This window comes from Lagopus leucura, unplaced genomic scaffold (genome assembly GCF_019238085.1).
Source record: "Lagopus leucura isolate 7727_CA_CO unplaced genomic scaffold, USGS_WTPT01 Super-Scaffold_100070, whole genome shotgun sequence".
Lineage (NCBI taxonomy): Eukaryota > Metazoa > Chordata > Aves > Galliformes > Phasianidae > Lagopus > Lagopus leucura.
Window position 1 is genome coordinate 175238 of NW_024962312.1, and position 16803 is coordinate 192040.

General features: G+C 45.8%; 1 protein-coding gene across 2 annotated transcripts in view; it reads left to right on the forward strand.

Moving 5' to 3' along the window:
• NEDD4L (NEDD4 like E3 ubiquitin protein ligase) overlaps positions 1–16803 on the forward strand; it is a 135098-nt gene that overhangs the window by 26302 nt on the left and 91993 nt on the right. For both annotated transcript variants that reach the window (XM_042886988.1, XM_042886989.1), the window contains exon 2: positions 2824–2897. In XM_042886988.1, the coding sequence (XP_042742922.1) occupies positions 2824–2897 (74 nt within the window). The remainder of the gene's footprint in view (positions 1–2823; positions 2898–16803) is intronic.

The window sequence follows — 16803 nt, forward strand, 5'->3', positions numbered from 1 at the left end:
TGTGGCACTTGGGGACATGGTCGCTGGGCATGGTGGGGGTGTTCTAGGGTTGGACTTTGGGATCGTAGAGGTCTCCTCAAACCTTGATGATTCTATAGTTCTGTGTAGGGATATAGTCCGTGGGCATGGTGGGATGGGTTGGAGTTGGGTTTGGGGATCTTGGAGTCTTTTTCAGCCTTAATTAATGATCTGTGATTCTCCCTGCACACCAGACACAGACCAGCCTGCGCAGGGCACATCAGGCTGGGTACCCGTGTGCCTATACATGAGCACTTTGAGCCGTTTAAGTATTATTTAATCTGCAGACCGAATTCAGATGACATATAACTGAGCTGAGACATTTTCTGTGCTCCTATGTGACAACTTCCCTGGAAATCTAGATGTTTGGATTAAAGTTAAAAGGCAGGTCAGCATTTTCTGAGTTTGCTGAATACTGTCGGGTGATGTAGGTGATCAGAGGCACGGCTTGTGGGCTGTGCTGGTTCCACACACTGACCTCACTGCAGAAATGCTTGGGTGGGAATGGCGTGAACTGCAGGGAGAGCTGTGTGTCTTGACGCCTCCTGCTGAAATCACTGTGTGTAAACAATGCTCACTCAGCAGCAGTGAGCCCCGGGTGCTCCTTAGCTGAAGATTAGCCCCGACTCCATGCTGAGAAGGAAGCAGTGTCTTTGGGGTTTTGCATCTTCTGTCTCAGAGATTTCTGGTGTTCAGTGATGATGTCCTGCAGTCCCCTGGGTGTTCAGGAAAGCAAACCAAAAGAGAAAATCTATTTTTCTTGTACAGCCTTTCAAAGGAGGGTGAGCAGAAACCTGTGTCAGGTGTAATCTGTTCCAGGTCTCCCACTGTGTCTAATCAAGCAATTCTGTATCTAATTGTTATGGGCAGGCACTATTGCTGTGAATGTTTAACTCCTTCCTCTATCAAGGCACAGCACACTGGGGATAACAGAAGAAAAAGGGGCACAAGAAGAAAATGTTCTCTGCCTTTCACGTGCCTCGCTCATTGCACACAGTGGGGGTGATGAAGGTACCTTGCTGAGTGAGGGAAGGACTTTGAGTGTAGGTAGAGGAGGCTTTGTTACTAATCGAGATGTTTTTAATGTAATTAAAGTGCTGCGTTTATTTCATGCTTCTGGAAATTTGAATGCTCACTTGCCAAAACATTTTTCCTGCTTAGTAAAATGCAGGGTTGCAGATTGAGAGCGCATACGCAGAGAGGGAACGGGGTTTCTTTCAAAGGATGAAGTGTGACTTAAAGTACAGTTTTGAGAATGTGTTTGGATTGCCTGAAGGAGCTTCTGCTGTGTCTTGTGGACCTGCAGCAGAGATCCTGCAGCATTTGGCATTCCTCCTGATGCAAGCGTTCTCTTTCCATACAGGTGATGCACTGAGCTGGTGTCAGTGCAGAAATGAGGTGTGCTACAGTAAAGCAGCAGATGACATGGAGGAAGTGTGAGGAGCATTTGTGGTGTAGCTGCTGTTAGAAACCCTTCTGTTGATCCCTCTTCATTTACTATCACAGCTTTTTATCCTTTGTTTCTCCACGAGGTCAGAACTCTGTGGTTCTGATGGCTTTTCCAACCTTCCTCCTCTTACCAAAGGAATGCCCTCGATCCCAGTTTGCAAGTCCATTGCCTTTCGTCTATTAAAAGTAAAGGTCGGATGTATCCTGTAATCCAAATACGATTACTGACATTAACAGACTGAAGGAAAAAAGAGTTAAAACATTAAAAAATACAATCAATTCAATATGCACTGCTGTGACTCCACTGACACACTGCCTTGTTTTCCTGGCTGGTGGAATGCTGGGTGCTTTGGGATATCGCATCAGGGCCCGCAGGCCCACAGCTGCTGTTGGCTCTACAAGGCAAACAGGGCAGGTATAGCATGACCAGGAGGTACCTGTGGGGGAGCATTATTGTTTCCCAAATGGCCTTCAAGGAATGGAGTCTCAAATTACTGTAATTGAATCCCACGTCTCTCAGTTCTGGAGCGCTTATCAGGAGAAAAAAGCAAAACTGATAGGGGTGACTGCAGAACTTGTTTCTATAGAACCCCTCCCAGGTTGAATTTCAGTGGCCTCTGGGTAACAAAAATAAACAGGTCGAACTGAGAGAAGGCAAATACTGTGGATGCCTGTGCTCCTCAGGAGCATCACGAGGGCACAAACCAAAGCCATGCCCACTGGGACATCGTCTGTCCTAGAAATACGTCCTGGGTGGCAGTGCAGTGGGCAAAGTGCGTCTGCTGAATCCACCACCTGCAGCTGAAACCGGTTTTTGGACACTGTTACTGAGCAGGTGGGACAGGTTTAAACCATTGCGGTCTGAGGACTTATTCTTGTATGTTTCTTTTAAGCCCTAGACGTCTCTTCCTGCGAGGATTATTCGCACTGTCGGACAGAAAGCTTACAGATATTTTCCCTTGTGTCTGAAGAGACAGACCGAGAGTCTGAGGAGAATGAATGAACGTGGAGAACTGATCACTTCAAATTTGGAACGGGGATCAGTTAGGATTTGAAGATGCTTCGATAAGCAGTGCTTTCGTTGGGTTTTAATATTGTTATACTGTTATTACTATTAAGTTATTACTGGTATCTGCTGTTATTTTCTTAATTCCTGGTGCAACTGGAAGCTCTTCGTGTTTGCTATTCTTGGGCAGATCAGTGTGTATCTCTTGCTGGGAAGGTTTTCTCCACCTAACAAAGACTTCTGCTATCTGAAGGCTGTGAGTTCATTCACAGGGTAACCTGCTGTGAACGGCTGATCTTCTCTGTCATTAACAGGATAAGTATTAAACCTTCTTTCTCTTTTATTACCAGGAGGAGTCTCGTATCCTCAGGGTGAAAGTGGTGTCTGGCATTGATCTGGCGAAAAAAGACATCTTTGGAGCCAGGTGAGTGTTCTGCATGGAGTATTTCATGATTTTGAACAGAATAAACTTAGCAGAGCAGGGAAACTTACTGTCTAACTGTTGGTAAATACGATGAGAGCTCCTGTTACTTGCTCACAACTGGTGCAATTTATGCAGTGTGTGCTGGCAGGACAGCTGTTAGTCACAGTGGGTTGCAGTTAGCAGTAGGTGACCGCTCACAGCCCCTTCTGCCCCTGGAAGCTGCCATCTCAGTTCCTTGGTTGTGTGAGCATTCACACTGCAGCAGTGTTTGCAGTATTTATGTTACTGCCAGCTGCCTGCTCCCATAATGCACAAAAGGCTGAAGGCCAGCAGCTCCCTCTGTCTGAATGGGAGAAAGCTCTGCTTTCCCCACTGGTTTGCAGGACTCTGGTGCCAGGTGACTGCACAGGCACTTTGAGTTTTCTTGGACCCTTGGACATGTCCAGGTGCTGCTGCTGCAGTTCTTAAGGATGGTACCTCTGACAGGAGTGAGGCAATGAGAGTATTTCCTCCTGGCCAGCCTGTGCTGCCCTACGTGCTGATGTGGGAGAGAATGCGTAGACATCTCTGCAGACCTAGGGCTTTTCTGTTAGGTAGTGGTGAGTCTGGGCTTTATTTCCAGTTGTCTTAAATCATCCTGATCTCTGGACCTGGCACAAGGGCCAGGATTAAGTTTTTGCTGTGCATAAGGCAGTCTTCCTATGATAGCTTCTTGTTTGTCTGTATGGTAAAATATGGAGCAAACAGACTGACGTGGAGACTTTAGGCCAAAATAACAGCTGTCAAACAAGAAAACTTGAGTTTTCAGTCTACCCTTTAAAGATGCAGATATGGTCACTTTGTGTTTTCAGGTCTTCTGTTTTGAAAGTATTAGTCATAGGCTTTAGGAATAGGTTTTCTCCCAGTCTGGGCTTGTTGTGCAAATAAAGATTTCAAAAGTTGAATCACAGAGTGACTGAGAGAGGCTGTTTCTGAAGCCAGAAGTAGCCAGAAAACATTGTATTTTTTTTCTGGAGGTTAATTGAGGTTTTTGGCATTCCTGCTGTCTCACGCTCAACTGTGAGGGAGCTCATTACTGCAGACACTACAATCTATTGACAGACATTTTTAATCACTTTGAAACCAGTGGTATCCAATTTAGCCCTTACTGAAATTACTCTAATTTCTGACTGTATCACAAGCAAATAAAAGTTAAATCACCGTTAATTTTTTTGGTGAAATTTACAACAGTTACCTTGCTAGCTGTGTGCAGAGCACGCTAAGACAAAACTTTGTATTTTTGTATTTTAATTTTTTTCTCCTGAATGTGCTGTTTTATGTTCTGAGCTCAAGCAAAGTGCTGGCACACGTGTAGCTGTCCTTAATGTGTGTTTGCAGAGCAGACCCAAAGCCCTTCTGCTAGCAGTGTCACACTGCAGGAGGAGTGCTGTTAGCAGGGCGCTGGGTTGACCTAGACATACTAATACAGATTTCTTATTAACTTGATATATTTAATTGGCTGGAACTTTTCTGAATTGTTTACAGAGCTTTAAATTTCATTCCTTCTTTGGAAGAAAGCAGAGCCAGTGGCTGGAATAACCAATCAACTCATTAAAGGGAACTTTACACAAGCACTGAAGTGCGGTGGCAAATCCATAGACGTAATCTGAGAGAAGTGGGAATCTTTTCAGTGGTCACAGGATTCACTGAAGGACACACTGGAAACTTCCCTGCTCAATCCCTGGCATTGTGTCATCTCCTCCAAGAACTTTCGTGAACTTTTGTGAAACAGGAGGGGAGTCAACTCTTCACAGGGTAGATAATAGCAGAAAATGGTTTTAAGCTGAAGGAGGGAGGATTTAGGTTGGATATCAGAGGGATGTTCTTTGCTATGAGAGTGGTGAGGTGCTGGAACAGCTGCCCAGAGAGGCTGTGATGCCCCGTGCATCCCTGGAGGTGTTGAAGGCCAGGTTGGATGGGGCCCTGGGCAGCCTGGGCTGCTATGAAATGTGGAGGTTGGTGGCCCTTTGTGTGGTGGAGGGGCTGGGAATTCATGGTCCTTGAGGTCCCTTCCAATCTGGGCCATTCTGTGATTCTATCATATTTAGGGTGTTGTGTTCAAGAGAACTAAAATGTGCACAGTATTGATACAGGTACTGATAAACACAGGAGAAACAAATCTTTCAAAATGCAAAACCTTAAAAATGTGTAAAATTCATGCAGAGTTCTGTTGGTGGGGGCCTTGGTCTCAAGCCAGCAGGACTTCCACAAAACTGAGAGTTAAAAACAGAAGCTGGGAATGTTTCTCACTTCAAGCAGTAGAAGTGAAACTAACAGCATCGTGGCTATAAACACAGTGAAATGTTTGTATTGCTGCGCTGGCGGGCTTTCAGTACGCTTTCTTATTTGGCTGAAGTTTCCATCTGTTTTTTCTGTTTGCTTTAATAGCCTTGCTTACCTTGCAGAGATATTAAAGTTTCATGCTGATTGCATCTTTAGTGTGAGCTTCAACGTCGTTCCAGCGCTGTGGTGCAGGACCAACCCCAGTGCAGGACTGGGAGGAATGGTTCTTCCCTTTGTAGGAGTGCATTCAAGATCCCTAAGAAATAACCATAGCCATAAGTCTCTCTCCACGTGCTTCTTTTGTGCAGATGTTAACGCCTATATGCTGTTGTTTCCCATAAATAATTCTTAGGAGCAACAAACATCAGCCTGAAGGAGCTTGGTGGTGGTGGTGTGGCTTTCAGCATGCAGCCATGGGTCTCTGAGGTGGAAGAGAGTATAACCTGATGTGGCAAGCATGATGTGCTGGCTGCTGGATCGCTGGGACTGCTGTTAGTGGGCTCAGACAGGACGAAATAACTGAGGGTTGTGGTGAGGTTGAATGGGCCTTGCACTGGGAAAGGCAAAACCCAAAAATGCCCAGCAGTGCATCCAGCTGCAGACTGAGACAAGGCTAATTTATGGGCTGTGCAGTCACTGTTGTCTCAAAGGGAAGTTGTCAGTGCTGAAAGGCACAGTGGTGCAGCAGGCTGAGACCTTCACCCTGTGTGTGTGCTGTGGTTGTGGTGTACCCCGATAATAACATGAGGACTTGTGTGCGTTGTTCTGTCTGTGGGCACATCCTGGGTTATGGGTAAGCATGGCTTTGGGTCTTTTGGTCTCTTTTCACATATGATAGCAATCTTTAAGAACAAATTCCTGTTCTTTGCAGTGTTCCTTTTGGGACAGAGGGCCAAATGACTGCACCAAGTGATAAACTAATCCAAATATCACTTGAAGACCTTTTGGGACAGCACAGTACAGCCCAGCAGCCAGTGAGCCCTCAACGGCTCTGTTGCACAGCTCTGAGCTCTGGGGCAGGATGGCAAGGTACCACCCAGCTACAAAGATGAGTCCCAGGACCTGCCCTTGTGTTCTGATGAGCCCCCCCTACCCTTCCAACTTCCCTTCCATGTCATAATGTGTGGTATGGAATATCTCTTTGGCCAATCTAGATAAGCTGTTTTGCTTCCGTCCCCCTGTGCCCCCCAGGCTCCTCACTGGCAGGACAATAGGAGAAACTGAGAAGATTGAAACAGCCTTGGCTCCACACAGCACTGCTCAGCCACAACTAGAACATTGGTGTGTTATCAACAGTGTTTTTCTTCTAAAACACAGCAATAAACCAGACACTATGAAGAAAAACAGCTCTGTCCCAGCTGAAACTAAAGCAAGCTGCCTTTCCTTACAGTTGTTAATCAGCTGTGCCATTAGAGAACAGCAGCTGCAGCCTCACAGGGTGCAAAGGCCATTTCTTGCCTGATTAAATCCAAGGGAAGATTTACAGTGTAGAGCACTGAGGAAAACAATTGCCTTCTTCTGAAGGCAGCAACAATAAAGGACCAGGTACTTCTGGTTTTTCTTCTTTGAGGCTCTTCTTGGCTTACAAAATCATTTTCATAGTAAATAATGGTTTACGAGTGTTCAGAAATGATGAAATTTCCATCAATTGATGGAAATTGATAGAATACAAACTGATACTCACAGTTCATTCAGGATGTACTGCTGGACACAGCTATAAGTTCCCCAAGGTGAGGGCTTGGTGTGGTGAGCTCCTTGTGCATCTGGGGTTGCTCCGAGAGCAGTGGTGGTTGGTGGATGGAGGTGGTTTGGTGTGCAGCTTGCCTCGTGTTCTGCCCTGCAACACTGCCAGATGTATCACATCACAGTGTATCAGGGACTGTAGCAACTGTACACTGGCTTTTTGAGGATTGAGCATGTCTTGCGTGCTTAACTCAGAGCAGTACTGCATTGCATTGTTCTTTGGTGCACTGGCACGAATATTTACCACCTGGCATATTCCATATTACAATGTAAACATTACTGTACATTTATTTCCTCTTAATTCCCTCTCTAAACTTCTCAAACATTCTTAAGTCTTAATTCAGCTAGGATTTGTACTCTTGTGTGCAGTCAAGTAATACAAATTATAACGTAATTAATCTTAATTGCAGAACATACCAAACAAATTATTGTTTTCTTTTTACTCGCACTCTAAAAGGATGCCATGAGTGCCATCATGACCAAAGCTGCTCTCTGTGAGTCGCTGCACATAAATGCAGTTAGAGCATGAACAGTTTGTGCAGAATAAAAGGGCATTTCCCTTCCTGAATCCTGTATGTGCTTCCATACTGCTGAACTCTGGCTGGAAGCTCTTGTCTCATGACTCGGACTCACTTGCTGAGCAGCCTGTTGCAGTGGATGAATACATTTTTTTTTCCTGAAGGTACTTCCAATGTGGTTTTGATTTGTTTTGTCCCAAAATAGTGGGAAAGGAATGGGCAGCAAGGTTGTCCTTTTCTGGTTATAACATAGGTTTATGGATTCTGAGAATGCCCAGAAGGCAGCTCCTGGTGCCACTGTGATGAGTGAATAGTTTTGTATTGACTGGTGGAACAGATCTGCCATAACCTGCAATCAGCAGTGCTCTGCCTTTTACTCTAAGTTTTTTTTACCCTTTTGCAGTACACCTTTAAACCACACTGGAGAAAGAGATAAATTACTGTATCACTACGTACTGTGTATCTTCAGTAACTTTTTAAGACTGGAATTCGTCCACCCCAAAATAAATTAAAAATGCAGAGCTGGACTGGCTGCTGGGTTATTCAGCACAGTCCTGGCACGCTTTGTAAAAGCAGTTTCTGCATGCACACATAAATGCTTTCACAAGTAATAAAGTGAACGCCATGTGAGTAAATGAGAAGAAAATGTCTTCTGATGATTATTGGTTGTGTGCAGTAGGGCACTGGCAGATCACAGTAACAGCTTTGGGAAGCAGCAGCGTTGTGTAAAAGGGTCTATTCGAATTAATTAGTTGCTGGTGCCTTCTAAGTCATGATGTAAGTGAGAAATGTGGCTGTCGGGAAGTGGAGAAAGGTGAAGTGCTTCTCTGATAAAATGCAGAGTGCTGTTGACTAGCAGGAAGCCGTGCTTCCAGCAGCACTGCGGCAGCTTGTTGTGGATCCCTCTGTGCTTTGTACCTGCACTGCCCTACGTGCCCACCGCATTCCTCTTTCCTTTCTCTAGTTGGGGGGGAAAAAAGTGCAGATAACCACTTTTCTGCTGGTTTAATGGACTGAGAAATGCATTTTTCAAGGCAGTACAAATCTCCCCCTGGAGTTTAGTGCAGTGATAAGTGGCACAGGCCGGCTGCAGGCCTGCCCTCCTTTCCTGCCTGCTGTGTCTGAAGGCAGTGATGTCACTTAGCTGTGTCAGTGCTGGGTCGGTCAGGCTCCAGGCTTCTGGTGGCTCTTTAAACCACAGTGTGCTCCTGCTGGGAGGAAGGCTGCTTGAAACCAGGCTGAATTCTTCGGTTCATGCATCTTCTGTTATGCAGATTGGCAGTGGAAGCAGAGCCCACACCTGTGATTGTGCCTTGAACATGGCAAAGAGAGCAGATTTTACCTTCCAGCTATTCTGTCATGCCCAGTGTCACTAATTCTAGCTCAGTTGGATGCATGCTGTATGCTGCGTTTGCTCGTGGAAAAGCTACACCCTTGGAAGACCCAACACATATGCACCGTTGGGTTGAATGTCAAATGGAGTCTGTTTTGTCTGTTGTTCCTCCTCTACCGGAGGAGACCGACAAATCAGCTGCAATGAGTTGCTCTCAGGAATTAACCCAAGTTTTCGTTAATTAACCTGGCTGGTGCCAGCCCGGTCCTCAGCGCCCTGCCCTGCAGCGCTGCCCGGCGCTCTGTGGTGCGCCCCCTGGTGGATGCTGCGGCAAGCGGCCGAATAGGAACCTGCCGATATCTTGTGTTTTCTTTGAAATGATGTCCTGCATGTAAGAATAGATAGAATCCAGGCTGTTACATTGTGTAGAAGGCTTAACAAAAATGCTTTTCGATATCAGGAATTAGTCCGGAGAGACCTCTTTATGGCCTTCCAGTACGTGAAAGGAATGTACAAACAGGAGGGAGAATGACTGTTTACAAGAGTGAATAGAGTGGATAGTGATAGGACAAGGGGGAATGGTTTTAAACTGAGACAGGGCAGGCTTAGGATAGATATTAGGAGGAAGTTTTTTACACGGAGGGTGGTGAGGCACTGGCACAGGTTGCCCAAGGAGGCTGTGGATGCCCCATCCCTGCAGGCATTCAGGGCCAGGCTGGATGTGGCTATGGGCAGCCTGGTCTGAGGGTTGGCGACCCTGCACATGGCAGGGGGTTGGAACTGGATGAGCACTGTGGTCCTTTTCAACTCAGGCCATTCTATGATTCTATGGTTCAGAAATCTTGCCAATGAGACGTCCAGAGTTGTAGAGGCAGTTATGGAGGAATGTTTCAGAAGCGCTGAAGGGCATATGTTCCTGAGTGAAAACAGCATGTGTGCTGCTGAAGGAGTTCCAGGAGGTGGAACAGAGCTGGAGATCTCTGCGTGGCAAATCTTTCAAAGGACTGAATTCAGCAAAGCCACTTGGCCAGGTGGTGGAAAAAGACCTCCAAGATCATCAACCTATCACTATCATGTCAATTTATAGCATCACAGAGGTTGGAGAAGACCACTAAGATCACCAAGTCCAACCATCAACCCAACCCCACCATTCCCACAGGCAATGTTCCGCAGTGCCACATCTCCATGGTTCTGGAATGCCTCTGGGGATAGCATTCAGCCAGATGGAGGATGGGTCCTGCCCAACAGCAGTCATCATACAGGGTTTGGGAAGGGCACCAGAGAACAGCAGTGCTCACTATGCACAGCCCTATATGCACACCGCATTTCTCTTTCCTTTCTCTAGTTGGGTGGAAAAAAAGTGCAGATAACTACTTTCCCGCTGGTTTAATGCACTGAGAAATGTGTTTTTCAAGGCAATACAAATCTTCCCCTGGAGTTTAGTTATTATCAGTGGCAGTGCCACTGATAAGTGGAAGTCGTTCGCCTTGCTCAGCAAGCGGTACACTCATCCTGTACCACTGCTCTGTGTGCAGTGCAGCTACTTATTTTTCTCACTTTCCAAGTTTCAGTGGGTCACTGGGCAATTCAGATTGGGTTTCACATCTTCATGTGCTATGGTAATTGAACAAGAACAAGCATCAAATAAGACTGTCTGAATGTTGCGATCTCACGTGAGTGCTCTGTCAAGCACTGGGGTGAAACTCTGTTGAGTTCCTGTTACCACTGTCTCTACTTCCCTTAATGATGAGTGATTCAGCACTGCTGAATGTTGAATCACTCTGCTAAAGAACCGTATGGGGCAGGGAGCAGGGAAGAGTTTGTGGGCAATGCCTTCTAAATGACAGCTCGATACCAATGACAAACTGCAAGTGTTTGTAGTGCAGTGGAAACGAAGGTGTTATTTACAGAGCGGAGGGAACGGAACGAAACCAGCACAGAGCCACACCAAATCTGGACCAACTTGCTCCTTTGCATTCCAAAGGACAAAAAACTCAGAAGTTGGTTAGGGAGGCTGATGGTGAAGCACTGCGTGGTGAGGCTGTCCTGGAGGAAGGCAGCACGATCACTACTTAACTGAAATCAGATCTGGTCATTTTTTTTTTTCCCAACAGCAAAACTGTTCGGAATTCTTATTCATTGAGGGTGTGTAGGTGGACATTCAGAGATGATGTCTGTGGAGCTGATAGTCTGAGGCTGCTGTGTGCTGTCTCTTGAAAGCAGGAAGAACGCTCCAGCTGCTAAGCAAAGCTCTAATAAACTGTTAGGAAAGAGGAAAATTATTAAATTCATTGAAATATTGTAAAAAAAAGCAGGCTAAAATATAAAGAATTGGGCTGAGTCTTCTTTATATTCTGCCCTAGGAGGTGGATTAACCCGAAGGATTTGAGTTCAGCGCTTGTTTGCTATGTGCGTAGTGATTTAAATTTCATGACTTTATTTTGCCACAACAAAAAGCTTGAATAGAATTTGACAAAGGATTTTGTTTCTCTTACAGAGTAAGGAGTTTGTGTCTACAATTAGAAATCTTAAAAACTTGTAATATTTAAAATCTTGTGGGAAAGGTGCCCTCTGTCCTATGCTTGAAGTATCATGAAGTGTTTATTGCAAAACTTTTCATAGGTTCTTTCTTTGAGGGAAGATTGAGGTTGGATGTCAGGGGAAGTTCTTTGCTATGAGAGTGGTGAGGTGCTGGAACAGCTGCCCAGAGAAGCTGTGATGCCCCGTCCATCCCTGGAGGTGTTGAAGGCCAGGTTGGATGGGGCCCTGGGCAGCCTGGGCTGCTATGAAATGTGGAGGTTGGTGGCCCTGCGTGTGGCAGGGGGTTGGAGCTTCGTGATCCTTGAGGTCCCTTCCAACCCTGGCCATTCTGTGATTCTGTGACACTATTTAGCTCAAGTTAGAATTTGAAAAAACATGACGTTTTTGAAAATTGGTGTCAAAACATGCAGCTCTTTTGCATTTTTTAGATTTCTTTTTAACAGAACTAGAGAGCTTAAAAAAATATCAGCCTGTGTGAAGTATGAGCTCATTTTGAAGTGTCTGGTCCATCAGTACTGATCGTTTGAGGAGCCTGTCAGTAAGTCTCACCCAGTCCCAAATATGCCTGGCTGTGTGGGTGCAGAATGGTTCATCCCATGCTTTATAGCTCCAAACGTTGATCCATTCTCCATCAGATAACCCTGCTGGACGATCAGCATGCTGACATTTGTGTTGAATCGGCGAACAAGGCAGGAAGTGTACGCCAGCATTACTCATCAGTGCTCCAGTTGTACCTGTTAGTGAGACAAAACCAAGAGGGATCCGACGTGCGGAGGGGAGCAGCGGTGCGTGCAGGCTCACCCTGTGGAAATGCATTTGGACAGCAAAGCAGGTTGATGCTGCGTCAGCGCTCTGCTCATCTCTGTGCGTCAGATTGAGCACAGTTAAATAACAACTGCAGGGCAATGCTGGCAGAACTGCAGCCTGAATGACTGCATAGGGCCCTGGGGGTTTCTGTGTGCCCCCCTGCACCAGAAGAGCCCCCCAGCCCTGTGCTCAGCCCCAGCGGCTTTGGGGATGCTCCAAAAGAGACCCCAGCCTTGCAATTGTCAAAAAGAAATAAGGTGGAGAATAGATACTTCCTTGTGTAAAATCGTGACTTTTAGAAACTGCAGTTCATCCTCATCTGAGATGTGGGAGCGTTTGGACACTGAGTACAAGCCCCGTGGGGTGCAGGGGTGTGATTCTGGGGTTGGGGCAGTGTCTCACAGTGAGGCTCCTGCAGGGCTCCGCAGTGGTTGGGTCTCATGTGGGGATGGAGCAAGGCATGGAAGAGCACCCTGATGTGTTTTTGGTGTCGTTTTGGTAGTTGGCAGCAGAGGGCATCAGAGAATGCTCTCAGGTTTTACCTCTCACCTGTACTGGGAGGAAGGTGGGTTTTCAGTCAGCAGTGTTTTCTGTCAGAAGTGTTCTATCTACTCCTATCTATGGTGTCTGTCAGGATGCACTGGGTGCGTTCTTCAGTAGCTGTTGTACTGTACTCCGATGTTGCTTGAGGGTACGGGATAATGTGGTGCAAACAATTTCCGTCGTATAATTGCTCAGCACGTTAGTTTGTGGTTGGAGAAATTGCAAACACATATTCACATTTAAAATACTCCTCCTTTATCGACAAAGTGAGTGCTTGTATTCAGCCAGTCTGTTGGGTTTGGTTTTTTTCCAGCTGCCTGGTATCTGTTACAGCCTCACATTCACCTGAAACCGATCTTAAAAGAGAAAAGAGCATATGGACAAAATATTCTAGGGAAAGGCCTTTTTGTTCTAAAGTATTTGAGGCAGAGCTTCTGCTTTTTCATCCTCTAGTACTCATTACATGAAATAATTAAGTGGAATAGATCTGAGTGACCGATGGCTGACCAATGTGACTATGTCAAAAATGAGGAAGCTGCCAGAAGCGTTTTTCCTAAAGCTTCAGTGCTGCCAGTGAACTGGAGCAGCCAGGTCAGTGTATGTGTTCAGTGCCAGCAATAACAACCTCGAAACCACAGCAGCCAATGAGCAATGCTCTCGATGCACTTAAAGGGTGATATTTTGGTCATTTTCAAGGGGATTGGCACTTGGTTTTGCCAGCAGAAGTAATGGTGTTCAGTCACACGGTTTTTTGTGATGCCCAGCTTTGTATCCTGGGGATGTGCTGAAGTGCTAAAGGAGCGATGCTTGAGGGAAGCAAAGCACTTGAGGGAAGCAAAGAGGTTTTATTCTGCAGTATTTTTGTTGTTTGTGTAGAGTGGAAAAGCAACAGTTCTGGTGTGAACCATGTTAGAACACTCTTCATTTGCAGGGTGGCAAATTAAGTTGCTCTGCAAACAAATATGGCTATTTTAGCACTATCTACAGCAGAAATGTGTGGTGGAGGGAAGTGAACTATAGATGCAGGAACTCAGTAATAACATTGGAGCTGCTCAATAAAAACATTAGTAATTCCAAATTTTCGAAGGCTTGTAAAAATGAACATAAATAAACATCTTTAAGAACCTTTTAAAGTGGTTATTTTCCACTCAGTTCTGCAAGTGCCTCTAAGATGGTTACATCTTGGAGCAGGTACAGATGCATTTGCTGCAGTGTGTGCTTCACAGAAAATACTGAGGCAGATGTATGGAAAGAAATGTGATGTCAACTCTTTACAAAGGTAGGTAACGGCAGGACAAGGGGAAATGGTTTGAAGTTGAGGGAGGGAAGATGGAGTTTGGATGTCAGGGGGAAGTTCTGTGCTATGAGAGTGGTGAGGTGCTGGAACAGCTGCCCAGAGAGGCTGTGATGCCCCGTCCATCCCTGGAGGTGTTGAAGGCCAGGTTGGATGGGGCCCTGGGCAGCCTGGGCTGCTATGAAATGTGGAGGTTGGTGGCCTTGTGTGTGGCAGGGGGTTGGAGCTTCGTGATCCTTGAGCTCCCTTCCAACCCGGGCTGTTCTGTGATTCTGTGATCCTTCCCATAGGTGTGTTGTCAGTAGGTGGTTGCTCCTTAGCAGTTATGTGTGAAGCTGGTAACTTTCCTCCCTAGATTCATTGAACACCTTTGTGTGAGGTGTTTTCATCTCACTTTTATTAAGCTTACTGTGGGCTCTTGGTACACAGAAAGAGTTCTAAGAGAGCAGATAAAATGCTGTAACTTCATGTCTTTGCTCCTTGTCCAATGGTTACCATTTGCCAACATGCCTGAGCTCCCCTACAAGGATTTCTGTGCTACTTACAAGTAATTGGTGGGGATAGAGAACTTATTTTCCACTATGAGTTCTGCACCTCAGGCTGTTTCCACACAGATGTGGGTGGAAGGTGTTTCACCCCAGAGCCTTCTGATGGTAACACTGATCAGTACTTCTGATTAGCAGAAGTAGCACCGAATTTCAAGTGAAGGAATTGCTACTCAGTCGGAGAGAGCTATTGGCTACCGATGCACACACAAAGTTGAATTACTGCACATTCCTGTTTATGAACCACTTTTTTAAGACAGTAGTCACTGCTGAGTGCCATCGAGTGTACAGGAAGCTGGCAGCACTGTGTCCTGCAGCGGGGTTCAGGGAGGTGATTGGACTGAAAATGAATGAGAATAAAGCTGCTCACTAGCTCAAAGGTACGGGGCATCACCTGGCTGCAGCAGGGTGGACAGGAGGACCATGTCTGTGGATACAAGGGTGCTCTCCTGCTGGTTAATGGGAGCCAGTTTCTTGGTGTTTTCCACAATTGGTTGTTGTGTAGCCTGCGGGGCTGTGCTGACCCAGTATGAGTTAAAATACAGCAAGTTCTCTGTGTCTTTATCATTGACAGTGAGTTAAAGAACCAGGTTGTCTTCCCTGTGTGTTTCCATTATGGGAAACCCTAGTGAGGGAGTAATATTTGCAGAAGGCATGTTTCAGCCAGGATGACTTTGTAGAGGAAGTTTCCTTTATCCCTGTTAATCTTTGTAAGGATAAACAACAGGATACAACTGCATCTTGGCCTGTGCAAGCTTGTGAGCTCCGCCTTCGAAAGAGTTTTTAAATAATATCTTAATGATCCTGAACCTAATGGCACACAAATCATTATTTCATGCCGGCTGGCGCTACCTTAGACAGGAGAAGCCTCCACCAGGGTTCCTCCCTCCACGTGTTGGACACAATGAATTGTGGATTAGCCCTATTAATTGATTTTTTGGTGGAAGTTTAACTAGGGAACTGTACCCGCTCTCTGCTCTGTTCCTGCCCCCAGGCTGCTGGTTGTGGCTGGGTGCCAGGGTGCAGGCAGTCCTTTGCATGCTCCCTGTGCACGGCTCCCGAATTATGGGGCTTGCTGCTTGGGATGGGTTATGGGCACAGGCTGCCTTTAGACCAAGCACCTGTAATGCCACTGAGTGTGAGTGGTGCTTGCTTGTGTGGCTGCCCAGCTGACATTTCTCTTGCTTTAAAGCTTTTTCTTTTTGTCTTTTTCTTTTCTTTTTTCTCCCCGGGCATCTATGCGTTATTACATACTCTATAGATAGCATTCCTGTACCAGGGCAGGGGGAAGTGATGTGCTTCAGCCAGGAGCTTTATTTTGGACACACTGCCAAGAAGCAGCCCATCTGTCTTTCTTAGGGCTTCACTGTGAAATCATCATCGGGTGTGTTGAGGACAGGGCAGCAGACGGAGCTTTCAGTTCCCTTTTTTAGTAGACTTATTAGAACCACAAAGAGGGTGTGAGCATGTGCAAGCGCGTTGCCCTCATGGTGTAACCTAAGGAGAGGGGGAGGCAGAATCACAGGAAAAGTGCATGCTGTGTCCTTGCTTTTTCTTGCTGCACCTATGACAAAACTAGCTTAGGTGTTTGTTACGGCGTTAAGAAGTGGCTGGTCTGTCAGATTAGTGCTTTCTGGGACACACAAAAGCAAGGTGCTGTTCTTGTTCTGAGAAGTAATTATATCATCAAACTGTTCTACCATGAATAGATGAATTAGAATTGAATTCAGTAATTTCTATCAGGAATCTTAGCATTGCATTTTAAGCTGTGTAGCAAGAGCAGAGGACCCCTGGGGGAGAGCAAAGTTGGGCTTTCCTGGTCTGTTTCTTTTCCAAGTGGCGTGAATAGGACTGCGGTTTTGGGCTCCTGTGTACTGTACCCTGAAGCTGATACGTGAAAAGTGCTGCTCTGAAGCTGTGTCTTTGTGAATAAGTATATATGAGTTTCTATTTCAGTCAAGGCTGAATGAATGAACTGATGCAGAAACAGATCGATGAATAATAAATGCAATTACATTTATTTCTTTAAGCCACTGATAGTAATGAAGTGTTTCTGCCTCTTCTAGTAGGCATGTGGCATCTCTCTGAACTTAAATACGTTACCAAAGAAGTGAGCATAGGCTGGTGCATTGCTCATAGCATATGGAAGGGTTTTAAGAATGTTCTTTTGTTTGACAAGGTTTTGATTTCGGTCAAAACTGGATTTCCCCAACTTCTGTTTTGGAATTGAAACCCGAGGCCAGGGTTGGTTTTCGAGAGC